Source organism: Glycine soja, chromosome 17 (assembly GCF_004193775.1).
Source record: "Glycine soja cultivar W05 chromosome 17, ASM419377v2, whole genome shotgun sequence".
NCBI classification, from domain to species: Eukaryota; Viridiplantae; Streptophyta; class Magnoliopsida; order Fabales; family Fabaceae; genus Glycine; species Glycine soja.
Genome location: NC_041018.1, coordinates 18217715 through 18240959, shown reverse-complemented (window position 1 = coordinate 18240959; position 23245 = coordinate 18217715). Strand labels below are relative to the sequence as shown.

At 32.2% G+C, this 23245-nt stretch overlaps 3 protein-coding genes across 3 annotated transcripts; 1 reads left to right on the top strand and 2 right to left on the bottom strand.

Annotated features, from left to right (window-relative positions):
- Positions 1–1385: 1385 nt before the first annotated feature.
- LOC114393135 lies at positions 1386–11630 on the top strand. The gene is made up of 6 exons (XM_028354397.1): positions 1386–1740; positions 2498–2694; positions 3394–3427; positions 3726–4351; positions 4701–4955; positions 11272–11630. The coding sequence occupies exons 1-5, from the start codon at positions 1419–1421 to the stop codon at positions 4950–4952; spliced, it is 1431 nt and encodes a 476-aa protein (XP_028210198.1). The 5' UTR covers positions 1386–1418; the 3' UTR covers positions 4953–4955; positions 11272–11630.
- LOC114391519 (VQ motif-containing protein 4-like) lies at positions 5564–5956 on the bottom strand. The gene has a single exon (XM_028352521.1). It carries the CDS (start codon positions 5954–5956, stop codon positions 5564–5566), a length of 393 nt encoding a protein of 130 aa, XP_028208322.1.
- A 197-nt stretch (positions 11631–11827) lies between the features above and the next one.
- Positions 11828–23028, bottom strand: LOC114391518 (splicing factor 3B subunit 2-like). Its single transcript, XM_028352520.1, has 6 exons — positions 22882–23028; positions 22187–22342; positions 19770–19874; positions 19360–19467; positions 18440–18517; positions 11828–12076 (listed from the first exon to the last, which is right to left on the bottom strand). Exons 1-6 carry the CDS (start codon positions 23026–23028, stop codon positions 11828–11830), a joined length of 843 nt encoding a protein of 280 aa, XP_028208321.1.
- Between the last annotated feature and the right edge of the window lie 217 nt (positions 23029–23245).

Genomic DNA, 23245 nt, shown 5'->3' with positions numbered 1-23245 from the left:
CTGTTAATAAATTTTTCTTTTTGGATATAAAAAATATGCTTTTCTTTATTTTTGCAAGAAGGTACGTAGTCTCATGAATCTATCGAGATATTCTAAATCAATTAGGACACTCAATCCAAAGGTTGGCATAAAACTTACACTTGAAAAATATAGGTATTTTGTGCTTTCCTTCTCCAAGTTACAGGAATCTATGGAGAAAAGTGGTCGTGTAACACATGTATTGTCAAATAACATCATACAAGACTCGGAAAAAGTTATTAATTTTTTTTGATAAAGATAACTAATTAAAGGGATTAAAATATAAAATAATAATTATGATCTCAAAATGTATATATCATTTTTCATTTTAAATAGTTAAAATAATGTTAAATGCTATTTATGTTCCTTTTCATAGTAATTATGGTAAGTATATATATTTTCGTACTCGAATTATTATCGAAGCACACATGCATTACTATTCAACTAACGTCAACTCTCTTTAGATTATCCTTATTTTATTTAGGGGTTAAATATAATTTTCGTCCTCTAAATATAAATATTGATTCATATTGATTTTAGTCTGTAAAAATAATTTAATTTTTTTTAGTTTCTGAAATTTTTAAAATTCCCTATCTTTTATTTACCTTTAACTTGGTTAATTTTTTTTTATAAATGTAAGTTACCTCCATTTATTATAAATAAGGTGATTGAGACTCAAATTGTTATAGTTAATGCACGTGCTGATGTTTGTTCCAGTATCAGGTTTCATCATCAACAAAGGTGATATAATATATGAATTTAATTGTATGTACTTGTTTGAAAATAATAGAGTTGTAATCTGATTTTTTTTCCCTATTCTTGTCTAGCACACTGAATGCCAATATTGGAATAATTACTACTGCCATAAACTTTTAACATAAAGATTAACGGTGTTAAAAATTTCAGGAACTAAATGTAAAAATTAATTTTGAAACTATGGACTAAAACCAATATGAGACAATATTTGAAGGATCCGAGTCATATTTAATCCTTTATTTATTTTAGGTTAAAACCTTTATTGTTTAAAAAATGATTAATGGTCACTCATTTTCTATATCTAGAGAGATAAAGAGATAAAAGAGAGAGAAAGTAGGTATCATATAAATAATATGATGTGTTAGAAAGAGAGATATGATGAAGAACAAAAATCATTGTTGATGAAGTATTTAAAATAGAGTGATATCCATCTTCCATGTATCACTACTGTTATTAATCATCATAATATACTTCTTAATTTGTTCCTTTATTCTTAGGGTGCAATGTTGTTCTTCGTCCCATACAATTTATGGTTGTTCTTGTTGGCATTCGCGACACTATATAAACGTGGGGTACGTTCAAGTCTTGAGACAAGCAAAGGCATAGGAAAATCCTCTTTTCCCCCAATTATTTTCTGGTTAGTCATGAGTAGTGATAGTAATGAAAAGCCTTTTTCTTCTTCCAAATGTATGCTGTTGAAACCCGAAAAGATGGGTTTCTTTCAACTCTTTATGGTCTTGTTTGGAACAGACTTAAACGAAATAGACTTTGTGCACTACCTTGATTTTATTGTGGAGCCAAGGTTCTACCCAAAGTGGCTTATATTTCTATCGCTCTTAATACAAAAGGTTCTACACTCCATGGCTTATTTATTACAATGTATTGGCGATATCGTTGAGTCACTTTTGAACCCGCAAGCTTCATCCAACGACAATTTCTTCATGCTTGTATTTAACTGTCTCAGAGGTTTGTTATATTCCTCCTTGTGTCCTCAATTTTGTGTTTTATATATATATATATATATATATATATATATATATATATATATATATATATATATATATATATATATATATATATATATAATGGCTAGTGCAAACTGATACCTAATATACGTTACCAATACCAATGTGTTAGAAATAAATGTCATTGATCATATTGAGTTGGTGAGGTGAAGTTATATTATTTTCTATTACTATAATATTATATAATATTAGTGTAACATGTTTACCAGCTGATGATTAATTTATATTTTAATGGATATTCTTTTTTAATCTATGTTTTTTTTTTAATTCAAGACTCAAACTCAAAATCATTAAAAAAGAATCAAATTCAATCTCATTCAAACTATTAATATGTTAGTATAATTTACATTTTTTCATTTTTAATTATAATTTATTAATTTTTTTGTCGTGAGTCAAAAATAATTTTATATTAATTAGATGAGTTACAAAGGATATTCCAATCCTTTTTACAAAGTCAACAAAACTATCAAATTTAATATCATGTGTGAGTATTGTAAATTTTTTAGTATCCTATTTAAGTTTTACAGATAAAAAAATTGTCATTCTGTTTTACAAAATACAAAGGGTACCTCAACCACTATAATTTATTAATCTTTATTGCTGAAATAAAGATATAAATATAAATTGAAGTAATTAATATATTTCCTATATTTTATCAAAAGTTCCTATGATTATCCCTTTGTTGTTATTGCGAACAGGTAAGCAGATACTGGATAAAAATTCTGCAAATTATATCTCATTCATTGGTCATTTGGACAAGCGAGTGGGCTTGTTAGATAATGGCATCAAACGTGAAGACCCCAACAAGTACAATGCTGCTTTGTCTATGATGGCTTCTAAAGTATCGTACGAGAATCAAGCTAACGTTCATGCTATTGTCGTAGATCAATGGAAGGTATATATAGAATAATATTTTAAATTTCTTCTATAACAAACCTTTTAGGTATGTTTATGAATGGATGGAAAGAGATGAAATGAAATGGATTAAAATTGACTGAAGTGAAATGGAGCATAATGTAATAAAAGCTTTGTTTTTTTGTTTGGATATATTATGCTTTTACATCCCTTTCCTTTCCAAATCCTGGGTAAAAATGAAGGTAAACGCACAGAATAAGATGAAATGGGTTTCATTAACTGATTTCTATTATAATTCATTCTCATTTTACCAATTCAAATAGAAAAGGGTTATAATAACATTGTATTTCATTTCCCTCCATTTCGATCATCATTTTTTTTTATCAATATAAACATGACCATAACCTCGTTCTCTGTCATTAATTAGTTTCATTTCAAAGGATATTTTTTTAATGCATTTGAAAGGATTGTTAATAACCAGGCTTTGGAATCTTTAAAAACAATTCTAAATCATTAGAAAAACCTAATGATCTTTTACAGGTTCTTAATCGTAGTAGAAGCTAAGTAACCATAGAATTTTACCCACAATATCAATATACTGCAGAAGGGATTTTATTTAACTACCATTTCAACCTAAAGGGTCAGTCTCATAAATTATTAGAAAGATATTACGCTAATTGCATTGGAGTATGTATGTCTGTCTTATATATACTCATGGAAATTCTCTGCTCTCACGCAGATGGAGCTGCTTGAATGTGGTGACTACTGGAATGGTAAGAAGTTAAAGAGGCAAGCAATTGGTTAATTTGAGAAAATAGTTTATTTTTTCGTTTTTTTAATTATAAAGTGTCCTATTTTCCATTTTATCTCTTATTTTCAAAAGTTTGTATAGAAAAAAAAAAGTAAAAACATAAAATAATAAAAAAAATTGCAATTAAAATAAAAAAATAAAAAACAGAAAGCATTTTCACAAACTAATTGACCAAAAAAAGCCAACTCCATGCATCCCATTACTTGATTAATTAAAGCATAAAAAAGATTAATTATTTGTTGGTGTTTGAAATTTTGTAGACTATCAAGAAAAAGCTACAACTCAGGCTTTCGTTATGTTAGACAAAAGTGAAGACCAAGATAACTATGTTGTAGCTTTCAGAGGAACCGAACCCTTTGATGCTGATGCATGGTCCACTGATATAGACATTTCATGGTTTGAAATTCCTGGTGTAGGAAGAACCCATGCTGGCTTCATGAAAGCCCTAGGGTTACTGTTAGACTTCAATAAAGAAGAGTTGAGATGGCCTAAAGAAATTGAAACCGATGAGAACCGTCCACGTGTCTATTACTCCATAAGGGATTTGCTAAAGAAGTGTTTGAATAGAAATGATAAAGCAAAGTTTATTCTTACGGGTCATAGTCTTGGTGGAGCACTTGCAATTCTTTTTCCCGCTATGCTAATTTTGCATGCTGAGACATTTCTTTTGGAAAGGCTTGAAGGGGTGTACACATTTGGACAGCCTAGGGTTGGAGATGAAACATTTGCTAAATACATGGAAAATCAATTGAAACATTATGGCATTAAGTATTTTAGGTTTGTTTACTGCAACGATATTGTTCCTAGGTTGCCCTTTGATGAAGATATCATGAAATTTGAGCATTTTGGGACATGTCTTTATTATGACAGGAGCTATACATGCAAGGTACATATATAAGTATTTAATTTTTTTGATTCATGCATATATTCGTCATTGTAATCAACTTTTTTTTTTCTCGAGCTTTTTGGATTATCATGACATTAATATGGAGTATTCAACAATTTTACTATAATTAGTCTCTGTTAAAAAATCTAACTGATTACTTTTAGTAAGATCTTCCTTCTCAATTTTATTTATAAGACTCGAATTCAAAATATTAAAAAAATTAAATTTAATAATTTCTCTGAGTTTAATCGTTATATATATATATAAAGAAATCATTTATATTGAATAGATTGAAGTTAATAGTTGATGAGTACAAAAATAATTTCTTTTATGTACGAAATTAACGTAGAAAGTGCAAGAGGAGCCAAATAAGAACTACTTCTCGTGGAAAGCTTTGATACCGAAGAAGGTGAATGCTTTCTGGGAGCTTGTAAGGAGTTTCACTATTGTGCGTAAATATGGACCTGAGTATCAAGAAGGATGGCTTCTAAGATTTATTAGGCTTGTGGGCATAGTACTTCTTGCTGGATTACCAGCTCATTCTCCCCAGGATTATGTTAATGTGACCCGATTGGGGCTTCCCTCACTAGATTTGGATTAATTGGTACGTACGTCCATGCACTCAGCTATGCAGAATTAATTAAGTTTCTATCTTGTCATTTAATTCTCTTATAAGATTTTCCTTTGATTCTGACTTTCGTAATACTATGTATGTAAAAAGGTTGATTCTTTTTTCTGGTTTGTGTTATATGATTGCCTTATAGTTGGAAAGAGAGTTAAAAGTTGAAAGGAGAAGGAAGAGAAAGAAGCCATAATTTCAAATTCTCTCACTAGCATTTTAATAAAAATTAATAACTAATATTATCTAATAAAAAATAATTTAATTCCTGATTTTGAATCTTCCCACTAACATTATTCTTACAAAAAACTAATAACTAATATTAACAGATAAAAAAATTATTTAATTCTTAACATTTAATTATAGATAAATCTAATACTCTCAATCCTATCTTGTCATTTACTTCTCTCTCTTATCCCATGGCTATGGATAATTTTTCTAATCTCACGAGAGAATGTACTATTACAGTCGAGACATTCTATATTGGTCGTAAAATCCATAAAGATCCTAACAATAGAGAATGTGAAACTTTCCCTAATAGAAAATAGGTTTTTAATCTCATCACTTAAAGATCGATATTAGGAAAATCGAGGTCAATAAAAATTAATAGAAGAACCAGAACCTGGGGACGCAGTGGCGGTGGTGGTGGTGGGGAAAAGGGGCAAAAGGGGCAAAAGGCAAGGCTTTATGTCGCAGGAAATGGATGCGGGAGAAGGGTGCAAGAAGAACCTTTTCTCCTTCATGGCTTTCTCTTCATCAGCTTCGGCAGTGTCCATAACCACAACAACACCGTTTTTGCTAACAGAACGGGAACGATTGAAGGGGTCAGGTATGAGGGGTGTGATGGGGCTGAGAACAAGTGCGGGGAAGTCGAGGATGTTGGGCGAGAGAACCTTGTGGTGTTTCCTCAGTGAGAATGACGAAACGACGACGTTGTTGAAAGGGTTGATGTTGAGATTCTTGTTGAACATCCTCGTTGGTGGCATTTCCCCTTTCTCCGCTACAACGCTTCCGAATCCCTCCGTGGTAGTGTTTCCTCCCTAGGTTAGTAGCTTTGTTCCTAACTCACTGTTGGACCTTGTGGCCTCAATAATCTTAAAAGGGATAGACTTAATTAATTTCCCACTAACAAACTTTTAATCCCCTTCTAAAATAAGAGATAGGTTTAGAATGCAGAAGAAGCAGCAATCAATTTAATAATGTTCTTTAAACATGCAAGACACAATTGATTGCAACAAAATAAATAAGATAAGGGAAGAGAGAATGCAAACACAATTTTATACTGGTTCGGCCACTTTCCGTGCCTACGTCTAGTACTCAAGCAACCCACTTGAGATTTCCACTATCTTTGTAAAATCCTTTACAAAGTCTGAACCACATAGGGACAACCCATCCCTTGTGTTCAGATGCTTTACAACAAGAGACTCACAGTCTCTTAGCCAATCTCATTGAATAAAAAGATTGGAAGAAGAAATCTCTCTTCAAGAGAAGAATATTACAATGAAGATCATGTAAGAATCCTTATAGATTTTGCAAGTGTTTGGTCAAGGATTTCTTTTGAGAGAGCATTTGACAATGAAGTTATTTTGGAATCTCTCTCATTGTCTTTTGAGAGGATAAGACATTTTTGCCAAACAAAACTCTCTCATTAATTCGTGCCCAAGTCACCTATTTATAGGCCTTTGATGACCATTCACAAATCCAATGAAAAGATGTGACTGTTGGCAGATTTTCTGAAAATTCTCCACTGGTAATCGATTACAATGTTTGTGTAATCGATTACACAGTTATAATTTGAAGGGTCATGACTTTTGAATTTGAATTTTAGGAGTTTCGTTGCTGGTAATCGATTACAGACATATGGTAATCGATTACATGTTGAAAATTCAAATTCAAAACTTTTTCAACAGCTATTTCTCAACCCTGTCTTCTGGTAATCGATTACATGCACTTCCTGGTAATCGATTACCAGAGCCTTCCATGTCTTGAAAGCACTTTGTTTTAAGGCAAGGCTTGGTCTTTAGTGAATCTTGAAACAAGGCTTTGTTTGTTGAAGCAATCTTGAATTATTCTTGAAGCAAATGCTTATCATTTGAAGCAGCCTTGTTTGATTCTTCTTTGGCATCATCAAAATCATGTTTACATACATTCACATTCTCCCCATTTTTGATGATGACAAACATGTAATTTATTCTTTACACCATCAAAGCTTGCATGATTTACATTCTCCCTCTTTCTCAAGCAAATTCTTCTTGATATCATCAAAATCTTCATGATTTACACTCACAACTCAATATTACTATGTTGAATTAGTTCTTGTGCACTAGGGTTTCATTTGGCTTTTCCATGGCTATAACAGAATTGTTGGACTATAGTGGTTTGAGGTTAATGGTTCTAATGATGTTACATTACTTGGTTTGTTATGTGTCACTTATTAGGTGTTTAATGTATGTCTTATCTGAAACTATTATTGTTAATGATTAGTAAAGTGAAAGTAGAATATTGTTAATATTAGTGTAGTCATGTGATAATGTTCAAGTATGGCATTTAAGTGAATCTTTTCCAACTACATGGTTGTTAAAGTGTGATTTAATTTCATTAGGCGAGTTCTCTGCATTTATAGAAAATGAGTAATGAGCTTGTACATAGCAAGGCCACATGGAAAAGAGTTTGTGTAGCTTTTGGTTATTGCCACATGATGCCCTTGCACATAGGAGAGGTGAGTGGAGGCAATAGGATTTTGATCTCTTATGTATGTGTGTTTATGTTGTGCGTGTGTGTTTGTGTTGGTGATCAAGCAAGTGGTGATTGTGTCTTATGTTATGCTTAAGTTGAAAAAAAATTGAGGATTCTATATTTTGCTATGCTGTGGCTTTTTTCTTTTCTCTTTTTATTTGATCTATAACCTGGCACATATATAGATTTTTCCCAAGACATAGAAAGGGTAATATTTAGCTGTTGAAAAAAAAATGAATATCTTCATTGTTTATGAAATGAAATTAGATTAGCAGGTTCTGTTCAATTTGTGAAGCAATGATGCTTTGAAAATTTCTAATTAGAAGGGGGAATTCTTCTTTACCTTCTTTAAAGAGTGTGGAAATTTGAGGAGGAAGAAAGAAAAAACTGATTGATTGAACTTTCAATTGAAAAAGATAATAGAAAGATGCAACTACAAGTTACTTAGAACTTAAAAGTTTGTTTTTGGTTGAAAAGGTCACAGTTGAGTAATTAACTAGTTATTATATTTCTTATTGCTGATCTCTGCCTAGATTTACTTTGCCAACTTGATATTTTAAACATGTTTGAATTTATTGTAAGAAAATAAAACTAAAAATTTGATTAAATTAAAGAATTTAATTATTTTGGCATGCTATTGTTGAAAGTTTTTTGAAAAAATTGTTTGTAATAATTTTGAAGTGTAATATGTAAGAGTTTAGTTTAATTCACTTGGAGTCTAATTGATACAATGGGCATACCATTGAATGACTTGTCTAAATTTTATAATGTCAAGAGTACATTGAATGACTTGTCTAAAATTATTAAACCTTGACTTCAAAACATTTTTATTTGATTTCTACCATGAAAATTACTAATGTTAAAGACTACAATAAATTGAGATCACACTTATAATTTTGATAGACCTTATGTTTTTTAATTTTAAAACCCTTGTTGGACAGGTTATTAAGTAATTAAAAAGTAAAACGTAGAGTGGATGTGTAATTAGGTATTGGAGAGTGAAAGAATTGTGATCCTGATAATGAGCAACGAAAAGTGTTGAAGGATGGCGGAATAAAATGACAAGCAAGTTGATATTTCCTTTGTGGATGGCATGGTTGGTTGTGGGGTAGACAGAGGAAAAGGACAAGACATATGGAATCTTTACATCTAAGAGATTTTTTCATTAAATAAGCTTTTCCTCAAGAAATTTGATCATTGCCAAATGCACTACATGTATTTGTCTTATTCTTATGCCTCTTCTTGCTTCTCATTGTATGTATTTACTGAATGTTAAATATTAAACCAATCACGAGTTATGGTTTTAGCTGAAGTTTTTGGGACAGTTGGTCCTTGATATAGTATTAGAGCCTCTATGACTAAACTGTCAAGCTTTCAATCCTTTCCACTTCCATTAATCTTCTGATAAAAAGTTGAATGTCTATTTGAACATGAAGAGAATTGGGACTATAAATATCTTATAGTCAAATGCTTCAAAGACTAATCTTTTAGCCTCTGATATATGTTATTGTTACCTTCAGGTTTTTTCTCTTGAACTACGGTAAATTACATGGTAGGCTACCAAACTGCAGTCTCTAATATTGTGATGTCAGTGGTTGTGTTCTTAACCCTGAAATTCATCACTCCTCTTTCAAGTACCCTCCAAATGCCATTCTTTATACAATCATCATTTCTATTGTCATCATCCTTGTAATTCTTTCTTGCATTGGTGAGGTTAGTAATGGCCAGCCTTCTAGACAAAGCTAAAGCATATGCAATTATGCATGTGTGTCAAAGGAACATCTTAGAGAAGGATTCTTAAGCTTTTATTTTGTATGATTAAGATGCTTGTTTTGTGTGGTGTGCGGTGTTATCAAATAGCGGCCATGGCGGCGCCATGGCAGAAAAGCGTGGCAGAAATTTGAAAAAATGCCACCAAATAGCGGTGGTATGGCGGGTCGCCGCCACAGCCATGGCGGCCATGGCGGAATAGTAGAATAGCGATTTTTTTTTGGTTTTTTGCACGGTAGGTGTTGGGCTGACCCGACCCAACCCTACCCGAAATTGAAGTGTAAAAGCGCAGTGGGAGGACGCACAACATTGAACACAACAGCACAACCCGCACGCACCACCCCGCACCCAGCAGCAACTAGCGGCGACGACCTCGCACCCAGCAGTGACGACCTCGTGAAGGCGACGAACATCAACACATGACCACCACCCCGCGAAGGCGACGCAGTACGCACATGACCCCGTATCCCGCACCCGTACGAATAGCGAATGTCTACGGCGCAGCTTCAGTGTGCATTTTTGTTTTTTGTTTTTTTTTTCTTTTTTTGCTGTTTGACACCCATTTTTGATGTCTGCAGAGTTTTTTTTTTGTTTTTTTATTTGACACCTTTTTTAATTTTTGACACCCATTTTTATTTTATTTTTCTATTTGACACCTTGTTTTTTTCTGTTCAGTCCTCTTTTAAATGGCACTTTGCATTATGTTTTTATCCTTTTCTTATTTTGAACTCTTTAATGAGTTTATTTGGTGTTGGTACTTGGTTATTGTATGAACTCATGAAACTTTTTTAGTTTTTTAACTTGGTTATTTATAATTATATATATGTATATTTTTTTTTGTCCTCCATTTTCCGCTATGCCATCCACGATATTTTTATGGCGGATTTTTGGCTTTCCGCCATGAACCGCCATCAACCATTAATTGGTGGTGTGACTAATTTCTGACTATAAATTGGTGTTTGTGTCTTTTATTTTGATCTAGGAAGTGATCATGTCCCATGTTATGTCATAGATTCACATGAGACAACGTAGATTAGATGGCAATCATATCTAACAGTAAAAATGTTGAGTTAAAATTAAAATTATGAGCTTTATTGAGTGGTCATATGCCAAAAACCATGTATTTAATGAAATGAAATTTGGGGAAGCGAGCGGGGACAAGAGTGATCAATATATAGTTGTATGCCTAAGAATTTCATGCCATGGGTTTTCTGTTTTTCCATTATTCTCTTTACTCCCATTAAAGATTTTGATTAAGGACTATGTAAATCATTTTTACATAACCTATTTTTGTTGTGTGATAGGAGACCTATATATAGTTAAAAAGGTCTATGTTAGGATGAATAAGGGGAAAACTATAGAGGGAAATGTAACTAACAATTGAGGAGATGACATTTGTAACTAACTGTATAGCTGATTCTTCAAATTAATTTGTAAGAGCATCTCAATGAGATCCATTCTAGTGTCACTATTCTTTCACTTGGCTCATGGGATGGTAATGTTTTTATTGGTGATTTTACTTGCCCATTTTGAGTTTGTATGATTGAAACACATATGGCCTTATAAGTTATAAATTTAAAATCTTATAAGAGAAAAAGAAACAAGTTTTAATTATCTACAGGAACAAACTTTACTTTTCATGCATTGGAAGTTGAGTTTAAAGCTTGCTCGTGATTATACTTTGGTTTTTATTGATGTTAGAAACAAAATTTATATCATTGCATTAATTATATGTTCATCATATATAGGTTTGTGTAGCTAACTAATTAAGAGGTATTGATGTATAAAATTACAGGAATATCCTTGTTGCCACTGATAGGAGCAATAGCTACAGGAAAGGCAACATTCTTAAAGCCTTCAGAGTTGTCTCCAACATATTCTTCTCTACTTGCTTCTAATCTCTCCACTTATTTGGATAATAAAGCCATTAAGATCATCCAAGGAGGGCCACAAGAAACCCAACAACTTCTAGAGCAAAGATGGGACAAAATATTCTTGACAAGTATAATTAATGTCTATTTTCAATACCTCTCGAATATTTAATGATGTTCATAAAATTGGAGATTAAGAGTGTTTGATGTTTCTTTGTTACTTTGCAAGTTGGCTCATTATAAAATCAGACAAAATATTATTATTATTTTTTTTTGCAAAAAACAACATCGATTGGTCTAAAACCGATGTACACTACTACAAATAAAAACTTTAACAATGCACATTCAACTACAGTTCTACCAAAATCGTCGTCATTATAGATGTGATGACATTTTCGTAATTAGAAGTAGCATTTCAATGACGGTTTTCGTGAAATTGTCGTTGAAACCGAAAGTCGATGACAATTTTTAGGGAAATCATCATTGAAATTGAGTATTCAAAGACGGTTTTCGAAAACCACCTTTGAATGTAACGAATTTTGCCTTTTGATATATTCTCAGCTCGTGCCCTCTTTTTAGAGTCTCACTCGACCCAAATGCACAGTGCCTCAGTTGCAGCTGGTTCATCGCACTTGCCATCGTCACTCTATCATAATTGTTCCTATGATAGCTGGTTGCATCGTCGTGCTCGTTAGTTTGCCTCTCCGCACCAACCTGAGTCTGTGATAACTGTTGTCGTCAAAGGTTTGTTAGAGGAAAACTATAACAACAAGGTTCTTTTCATCTTTTCTTTGTTTGATGTTAGTATGATTGTTCCTATTGATGTTGGTTTGAAACACTACCACACTTTGTCCCATAGACAAACTTGTTACAACCCAAACCTTTTAAAAACTTCTTCCTTGCATTCACTTGCTCTTTTGGTTGATCTGAATCAGAAGACCCCACGTTGTCATGATGATGTAGATAACCATTGACAAAGAATGGTATGACAACAAATTTTTTCTATCAATGCTTTCATATTAGTAATGCTACATATCTTGTTCTTGTTGGGGACACTGAGATTGCCAAAGATGTTTCCTTTGGCTACAAATCTTCAAACCTATGTGATGTAAAACCTCTAATCCCTTTATTCACTAAATCTGTTATGTTTTATTTCCATATGCGGATTGTCAGCATCTATGCAGTTTGTAGAAGGTATATAAATAAGAGATATAGTTAATGCATCTTAGTTTGTACATTTTTAAGTTCTAAAAAGATAACATGTCGCTTTAATTTGTTTAGGTAAAAAAATTAAATATACGAAGGTATATTGAATCCACTCACTATGGTTGTGTCTATTGTATTAAGCAAGGGTCAACATGCATAGTTAATGCAACTAGTCATGACTGTATTTTCACTTGGAATGATCGAGGCAAAATTTTCTTGCTTTTCTTTATGCCTATAGTGGTATATGTTCCTTTTATCGTTCCCACTCTAGTCCCAGAAAATTGTAAAATCATTATATTATTATGTACATCGAGGTTCAAGTAACTACTTGATTGGTCTGCTTAGAGGCATTATGATAGGTAACCCCCATAGTTAGTTAAATAATTAGAGAGTTAGTTAGTTCGTTGGGGCTAGGTTACTTAGAGAAATTAGGCATGCTGCCTATTGTGAGAGAGATCATCTTCTCATTTGTGAGAGAATTAAGGCCTTTGCGCATTGGGAGCTCAAAGTTTTGCAATTTAGGCACTGTATCAAGGGGAGAAATCCCTCACCTTTCTAATAAGATACCGGGTTTCAATCATAGTAGTTTCCTGTTGATTAAAAATATACGAGAGATGTTGATTAATAAAATAACAATTGTCTTCTTTCAAGCTAACCATGTTGAGTATTGAAATATACATTGGGACATGTTTTTGTAATAGTTATATTCATTCTCTGAGTAGCATGACATTGAAATATTTGGTGTCAGTGGCTGAGCTTTAACTCTTCAATAATGAAGTGAATATTAAGTGTTGTGCTTATTTTTTGAACAGTTTCCATGGTTATGTTCTCAGCATTTGAGAATTCTATTTATTGTTTGTATCGGAACGTGGTAAAAAGGGGGGGGGGGACTATTCAATAGGTCAACAACCTGGTGTAACATGTTTACCTGAATATGCAACTAGATCTATAGGTATCTTCATTTTTAATCCGATTGACAATATTTTATCTTCTTTTTATAACAGAAAGGTTGATGTTGATAGTCTTGCATTGCTATTTGTTTCTTTACAATTTTGTTTATGATACTTTCTTGAGAGATAGGAGAGATCACACTAAATGTGCTCCACTTATTCTGTGTGCAAGCTATCAGAAATATTGGGCTAGCCAATCTATTTACCAGGAGCCTCCCTATTAGAATGTTGCTAGTCGGTCCTTCTATAAGTTTGCAATGGTTTTTTTTATGACATCATCAAAATTTTAGGTGGAATGTAAGTGTATTACTCCCTAAACTTTTAAGCGATATTCAATATTATGCTTCGTAGTTTCTTCTGTTTTATAATATTATTATCAAGTATCTACTAATTTTGAATCTTTCGTTTTATATTTTAAGTCATGATTATATTTTATGATGTACTCTCTCACTCTTTCTATACAAAAAGCAAAGTAAGAGAGCAAAACTAGAGAAAGATACAGATAATTAATATTTTAGAAAACGATATTTTTTTACTAAAAAACTTTATGTATTACTATTACTCAATGAAGCAGAATTTGGTCTTAAATATCTATCAATGGTTTATGTTCACAAAGTTCAAATTTCATATGCAAATTCTTTTGTTCAAGATAATCACAATATAAGAAAGCCTGAATATATTTTGATCTTCATATGGTTATACAATCATTTCCTTTTCTTGCACCTGGTATATGAGGTTGCTTTGGCAGGAGGGGAGGCTCGAAATTGGTCATATGTGAATATTTACTTTGGTTGCCGAGTGAGTGTCTTGGGTGTCAGGAAGCCGTGTCTTGGCTTTTGTAAATTTTATTTTAGATTCTTGAATGGATTACTAAATTGTTTTCAATCACAATCATTTCTAGGGTACACCTGAAAGGAATCGCCACTACACATTATTGGATGGGGAGATGATTATTGACACAAATCCACATACACATAAGCAAGAAAGAAGATACCTCATTTATGATTTGATGGTTATTAATTAGCCTCTACGACAGAAGTGCACATTTATGAACAACTATAGTGTTGAGATATTATTGACTTCTTGGTGGATTTGTCCTATACCTACTATATTATATGAAGTAAAGAAATTTAAATTGCTTTACTCTTGTTTATGTTATGTTTGCTATTTTGAGTTGTTGTATTTAGTGGTCAACCAAAATCCAAATTATATTCCAATTAAGGTATTTGCATTTGTCATTTAATTAAAGTATCTCCATACAATGCCGCATTAAAATGAATGGCTGTAAGCTTCTAGTTGGATTTGAATCTACCTCTGAATTGTGGGTCATTTCCTTAGTAAGTTTGAAATCCTAGGATCACTAGTAATTCATATTTTTGGATTTGGCTAGACATGGGAAATTGTGAAATAATTTGAAGCATGATAATCGGAGTAGTTGTGTCTAGTTTGTAAACATGTAATTAATTACTAATACAATCAAAATATCAGATATTATTCAATATTTCTTAGGATCAGGTGTGTGTTTGTTTAACTTCCAATTGAAGTATGGTTGCAAATGTAATGTTTTCTCATGAGTATTTGGATTGTTGGTAAAAAATTTTAAAAAAATGAAATATAATACTAGATAATGCATGCGTAGAACCATGTAAGTCCTTGGATTGATGCTCACCCTTGTGCTTGGCCGACTTTTGACCTAACCATTCGGTCTAATGCATGCAGCTGCCATTCTATGAAAGGTGGAAATTGCTACAGAAAGAAGTAATTGAACCTTGTAATATGGAATGTGAGGGCCTCTCAAAGAGTATAAATCCTTATTATAGATAAGACTTGGAACTATTTAGAGTACGTATAGTGATTATTTTACTATTCTATCTTTTGAATTTTTCTAGTGGGATCACCTAGTATATAAGACCCATTTTCTTTGCTTCCAGTTATCTATTTACACTCTTAATATATACCACCAATCTTGGATGCCACTAGACTACTTTCGTTAATAGAGAGAATCTGAGTTGAGGAGGTTGCCAATAAGTCTTTTCTTTTCAATGATGTACACAATTTACATGTTTTACTGTGATAAAATTTTTGCTAAAATTTTCATATCCATCCAGGTGCCTTGAAGCAAGGATGAATTTCCTTGGTTGCTTGTTGCATTTCTACCACAGAGCAAGTAAGTGTAAGTGGCATTTTTGATGTAGTTCATGTTATGGCCTCTGCAAAGGAAGCCATGAAAGTTGTGGTTGCAAACCAGGTGCATCTCTTTGGTTCAGCAAGAAGGGAATAATTTTTACAAATTTACTAGCTAGAACTTTTTTAGGGTATTTCGCTATTATATTTTATTGTAGTAACTAGTAAGGAATATTAGTGCCTCATGAATTCATTATTTCCTTCAATCAATTGCAAGGAACAAAAGTGGTATAATTAGATTTAGTGAAAAAGAAAATTTATTAATATTTTATTACAATCAGTTTGGGTCTGGATGAGTGAAATTACAAGTTTGGTTTGATGTAGAAGAAAATAAAAATTAAAAAAATATCAGATTTTAGAAAAATCATCTTAGAATCCTAACATTTGAAGACGATTTTGCTAAAAAATTGTTTTAGAATCTATAGAATCTAAGATGGTTTTCAGTAAAAACCGCTAAGACAATTTTTGGTGAAATTAGAATCCTCACATTCAAAGACAGTTTTACTAAGAACAGTCTTAGATTCTAAATACGGTTTTCAGCAAAACTGTATTAGAATGTAAGGATTTTGGTAAAAATCTTCTTAGATTCTATGACGATTTTTTGGGAAACCCTCTTAGAATGTGGAATGTCTAAGACAGTTTTCTAGAGAATCGTTTTAGAATACTGATGTTTTTAACATTTTTAAACAATAAATAAAATTATTTAAGATGTTTTTTTTAAAAGAACTGATGTAGAAACTGATATTCTAAGACGGTTGAAAAATTGTCATGGAAAGTGTTTACTTTTCACGACAACGGCTTCAAAGATGGTTTAGAATCATCGTGGAATGTGCTAAACAACCGATGTGAAAAACGATTTTTCTAGTAGTGGTAAAAAGTGTCTTTACAACATCAGTTTTGTCATAAATGCACTTTGTACATCGGTTTTGACGAAACCGATGTGGTAAGCGCATTCAACATCAGTTTTGTCAAAACCAATGCTGTAGAGACACTTTTTTCCAGAACCGATATGGAAAGTGCTTCTGAATACATAATTTTGCCCACATTTTTGCGTTGGTTTCAGTTAGAACCAATGTAGATAATGATTTTCAACATTAGTTTTAAAACCGATGTTGAAAATGCCTACTTTCAACTACAACCATTTCAACATTGGTTCTAGAACTGATGTTGAAACTCTTCCAGAACCGATGTTAAAGTCCTTTTATGTAGTATTATTTGTTACCTTGAATATTAAACTGATGTAAAAAAAAACATTTTTGTACATATGTTATAAAGGTAGTATTTTTAATTACATACATTATAAAAAAATGATGTAAAAACTTGTGGCCCATGAGTTTTATAAGAGATTCAGTAGCGTTGGTTTAAGAAAATGGTAATGCAGCAATGCACGAAATGCATGGAAGATATGGAAATCTCATAAATGTCACAATTCATAAAACAATTTTCTTTTCCATAAAAAAATCTTATATTGGCAACAATAATAGAGAAGCTACATGGATACATAAAAGTATAAAATTGTTTGACGGTTCATATTGTGAGTCGTCTCATCCATGTGAAAGGCTAATCGGTTGTCAAATAATTGGTAGAAAAATGTGAAGTCCTCACTACGTAAAACAACAAAAATTTCTTGTACTCCATTACATATTGCTTACCTTTTGTGTTATCTTTCATTTTTTTTTCACCACATAAAAAAAAAGGAAAAAGTAACTTCTATTTCTTGAAATGATGCATTTATAGCTCCTATGATATGATAAAGAATAAGCTTCTAAGAGCAAAGACAATGTTAATAGAAACCATACACTACTACAAAAATTGCTTTCAAAGATGGTTGTTTGTGGCTTTTCATGATGGTTTTTAATTGTCTTTGAATCCGTCATTGTGGAAAGTCAACACTTTTCATGACGTTTTTTAAACTCTCTTAGAATCTCGATTTTTACATTGGTTCTCTTCGAAACTGTCTTAGAATGCGATTTTTTCTTTTAAAAATGTTAAAAAATTAACGTTTCTAAGATGGTTCTTTCAAAAAACCGTTTTAGGAAGAAGACTTTCTAATACGATTTTTTCACAAAACCGTCTTATAAAAGTATACTTTCTAAGACGATTTTTTAAAGTATGGTCTTAAAAAGTGTCCTTTACTTCCTTTTTTTGTTGGATCTCACATTCCAAGTTCTCAATTTGTAATTAAGACAACATTTTACAAGAAGAATATGAATAAAAAATACAAGCATGAGATAACATATGACAATTAAAAACAACGACTATAGCAATAATTTAGGTAAATTAATTAAAAGACACACGTGTAAAGAGAAATGAAGAAATTCTAATATATATATATAAATATATTAAGTTGTTGGGCACTCACAAGGCTATTTGATCAGCATCCTTGATATTATAGATCAATACCACAAATTAGGCATCAATATGTTGATTTAATAACAGACCACCAACACTTTATATAAATGCAAACTTCTTATTAAAACCAGCAACCATCCATTAAATATAAATAACAAAATTCTAAAACTTAAGAGAGCTTCTTCCAGAATTAGAAGCTCATAATCTAACATTAGGAAAAAAAAGGAACAGTTTATAATAGTACATAGAAATGCAGTTTCAAGATCACAAATAGCATATAAAGTTTGTAAGTAAATCACAAAATATTTAATTTATTTTTGTAGGAAGTCACTCCAAATTAAAATCATAACATATGAAAATAGATAATTTCTTGAAAAAAATATGCAAAATATTATATTACCTGACTGATTTTCTTAATTCCAGTGGCAGCAATGAAATCAGGAAGTTGAAAGGGTGGTTTCTCTATACCTCGTCTACCCTGGCAGAAAAAAGTTGATGAGATATAAGTACTTTATGTAGACATACACTATGCAATGGGGCTAAGTAATATCAATCATAAATAATTGAAGATAAGATGAATTCATCCCAGGCATTAAGCACAATGGAAAGACATGAAAATTCAAAACAAAACTATTAGCATCTTTGCCATAAAGAAATGCCTATAAAAATTATGCAAAAATGTCACGATGATTCATTATAGTTCCCCATTATATAACATAATGCAAGCTCCATATTCCTATTCAATCTAACAAAGACAATAAAAGAGAAATGACTCAAGGTTTCCCATTGCCAAAAACCAACAAGTCTAGTAATGGTGATTGCCTTAGTAACTCCCTTACAAGCACCACATACATATAGATAAGAGAAACCTTATCAACGTTATCTTTGACTTTGTTTTTTGTATCTAAAAAATCTTGTTTTTTTGAACATGAAGAAATGAAGAATCCATTGCAATTGCCGAAAATACTAGGCCTACTAGAGGAACAAAAATGGATGGAAAGTTTATCATAAAATGGGTACCTCAATTTACTATTTGTACCTTATGTATATATTGTTACTTTTATTTTTTTATTCTAAAAAAATAGGATTTCGCGTAATAAGTTTTTGATGTTCAACAATTCTTGTTAAACAATAATCATAGAAATCATAACATTTATCTACCCAACCATAAGGTAGATCAGTCGCTACCCCCCGATACGAAAAAAATTATGCATCATTCTCATACCCCATCACTACATCCCTTATGCAGGCTACAACTATCAGGCATGTTTGCATTGCGTCTTAAACCCATAACAATCAATTTATAATGCAAATTTTTACCTGTACAAATTTTCTCTTCTGACACCAATGCCTAGGTATAGGTATATTATTCCTATAAGACTTCAAGAACACCAACAACTTTGGGTATGATGCAATAGCATCCCACACCTTAAAAATTAAAAATAAACCATTATATAACAGTTGCATAATGGCCATGAGACCAAACTAATAGTGGGAAAGGGATGCCAAACAATTGAAATCTAAGCATGCTACACAAAAACATGCCTCAACAACATCTAGCCTCGAGCAAATTTGTTTCACTTGAGCAATTTTCATCCTCCCTTGAAGTTGAACAAAAAAAATAAACTTCTTTTAGAATAATTATCAAAAGGAAGACAATAGTAAAAAATGAATAAACAAAAGAAAAAAAATGTTACATATTACTACACATTTTTCTTCTAGTTTGAGACGTCTTTCTCTTTTTGCTCATTATCATTTTCTTCCTCTTTAGAATCAAGATCTACCTTCTTATTAGTAGCTGCATTTTCTTCTAAACCATCCTTCTTGTTAGTATCCTAGTTGTATAATAACAAACTTTTAGCCAAAAATATAGAGTGAATATTTGGTCCCTGTCTTTGTAGCCATTTTGCACATTAGTCCCTATCTTTTTGAAATGTAAAAAATAGTCCCTATCTTTGCATAAATTTTGCAAATTAGTCATTCCGTTAAATTTTAAAGTAACACCGTTAGTGAGGTGCATTGTTGGTAATTTTAGTGCCACATAGACTATCCAACATGACACTAAAGTATGACAGGGCACCAAAATTTCAAAACTTTCTCTCTCTCTCTCTCTCTCTTGTGATTCTCTTTCTTTCTCTCTCTTCAAACCCAACTTTGCTTTCTTCAAGGAAGTGGCTTTGTTTTTGGCTTGGTGGGTAACCTTTCTCTGGGCATTGTTCTCTTCGGTGATCCTTATGCTACATCGCCATTGTGTTTTGTATGTTTCTTGATTGAGCCTTTGTTTTTCTTGAGTGCAATTTTATTGGGCCTTTGGTGAGCCTTTTGTTGTAATTTGAATACTTTCATTTTGGGAGGAGTGTTGGACTTGTAACAGAAGTTTTGCAGGTTTGTTGGCATGGTTTCACTCTTTAGGAGATATCAGATTTTCAAGTACAACTATGTTATATGTTGCTTTTGGCATAAGAATCATACACAATAAACTGACTATAGAAAGGCCAAAGTCATATGAAAGTTCACATTCCTTTCAAAAATAAATTCAAGTTATGCCTTGGTGTAAATTTATTGGCTCATCATTCTCTGCCATAAGAACATCTAGTTGTAAACAGAGACTAGAAATGTTAACATTTTAAGGTCTTTAGAATATGCTTTTTGTTCATAAATGTTTTGTACTTTGACTAGAAATGCAACTCTCCCCCAATAAGAGCTTCACTACATTTACTATGTCTAGAAACTACAACATGAGCCTTATTTTCTCCACATAGCACCTGTATATGAATATGAAATGATGTATGACAATCGGAATTCTGGTTGTAATATATTTAAACTCTTGTTCATTTAAGTGTTTGAAGATAAAAAACAAAATACTAATTCACTCTTTGCAGATACATACCAAATTAATCATATGTCAATGTCAAGAGCATGACATATACTTTTTTGGGAGTGTGCATGTACACATTACTAATGATGCACTGCTGTTGTCTTCTGTATTGGATACCAATGAAATGCTAAAATTAACTCATTATTTAAACTTTATGGTTAAAACTTTCATCACTTGTTATAGTATTGGCGTATATACAAGATGGGTTGAGACATGGATCATATTACGTGAGAACATGAGAAGTAAGAATAAATTAGCTGATCTTATTTATCATGTTTTTTTCACTTGATAAATTGAACCGTTGGTCCACAATGCTTTTATCTGTAGCAGTTTTAGCTTCCATTATGTATAAGCCAATTTCTCTTTTCAAGAGTAGGAAGCACCTTTATGTTGAGATTGAAACTTAACAATTATCACGCCACTAATACTCTATGAGAAAACTCCATAATTTCCCATAAGCAATCAAAACTGAACAACCTTATAAGCATCAATGGGTTAAAAAAGGATTCATTTCACCCACAAACTAAAACAACAAAGTGGGGACATGCTAATTCAAGCCTTTTAAAAGCCCAGAACAAGAAAAAAGAAGATCAAGAGTTTCCAAACACCCATTAAAACATTATTCACACAATCACAAAGTTGGAATTCTTAGCAAATACCTCAGATTGATTTCTCCAATTCCACCACAAAGTAGGAAGCTACCCACAAAACAAGGGGTTCTTAGAAACAAATTCCAAATCAATTATTCATTTGCGTATAAATTAATTTCAGAAAAAGCCATGCACAGAAAATAAAAAATGGATTTTTAAGCAAAATCAGAAGAGAGAAAGAGAAAGGTTGTCGGCTATGGTGTCGCGGACGGAGAGGGACCTAAGCGGCGGTTTCCCAAGACACAGATCGGACAATTCATGCCCTGACAATCTAGCTGCTGCCATAAACTGTCCGAGTTTGAAGAAAGAGAGAGAGAAAGAGAATCACAAGAGAGAAAGAGGTTTGAGATTTTGGTACCCCGTCGTACTTTAGTGCCACGTTGGATAGTCTGCGTGGCACTAAAATTGCCAACAATACACCTCACTAACGGAATTACTTTAAAATTTAACGGAATGACTATTTTGCAAAACTTATGCAAATATAGGGATTATTTTTTACATTTCAAAAAGATAGGGACTAATGTGCAAAATGGCTACAAAGACAGGGACCAAAATACCTATTCACTCCAAAAATATACAAAGAAGATGTAATGATAAGACAATTGAGACATAAGATTACCTCCAAAGCAATGGCATCAGTGAAAGTAAATTTATCAAAGATTTTTCTAAATTCTTCATCCATGCCTTTAACTAACTCTGCCTTCTCTAGTACGTACTCAATTTCAATTTGTTCAACAAGCTCCAATTGAAGAAAATTAACAACAAAATTTTTGCACTAAAATGACAATATATTTCAAATATCATCCAAAAAAATTCAATCTATGATTAAATGGAAACAATAATTTGCTACAAGTCATGACCTAATCACCCATATACTTCCAAAACACTCAACGATGACACTCAATGCAATAATTACAGTAATTAGTCACGTTTAAGAACTTCAATCGAAAAAAGGTAAATTTGCAATGGAGGAATAACTAGTCCAAATACACAGATCATTTTCCTATCTTTTCCCTCCAATTCCCTTTCACCTAGCAAAGCCTTAGAGATTCTCTCACTCTCAACCAAAAGCTCTGAAATGTGGCAAGCTCTTTTCAAGTACGAAAAACCTAATTTTATAGCAATATTTTTGGAGCAAAATGCAAATACAAACATTCAGAATCAATTTCCTATGAATCTATCTTTTTCGGCAATAAAGTCATCATCAATAAAAAAACCTCCAATGAAATAACCAACATAGCAAAGCCTACAAAAGTATCAAAGTAGTTAAAAGTTATATGGATGAGAACATTTTTAATCGTCATTCTCTTTCACATCGTCACTTTCTTCGTCAGATGCCTTGTTCTTCTTCTTCTGCTTTTGGCGGTGACAATCACTCTCCTGCGGTTTCTTGGTTGTGGCAGTGAAGTCGTTGGAGTTGGCAACGATGTCATTTTGGTACAGAATTGTTTCAGTGGCCATTGTTGAAGGTTTGTGCGGAGTGAGAAATTCGATTAACAAGAGAGTTCAATGAGATAAGAATCACAAGTGAAGAAGAATACAAAAGCAAATTAATTTTAGATTCAATAAGAAGACAGTTTTCCAAAACCGTCTTCAAACTTGTCCAATCACTACTAGAAAATAGGCTTTTAACATTGGTTATTAAAGACTTTCAACATTAGTTATTAACCGATGTTGA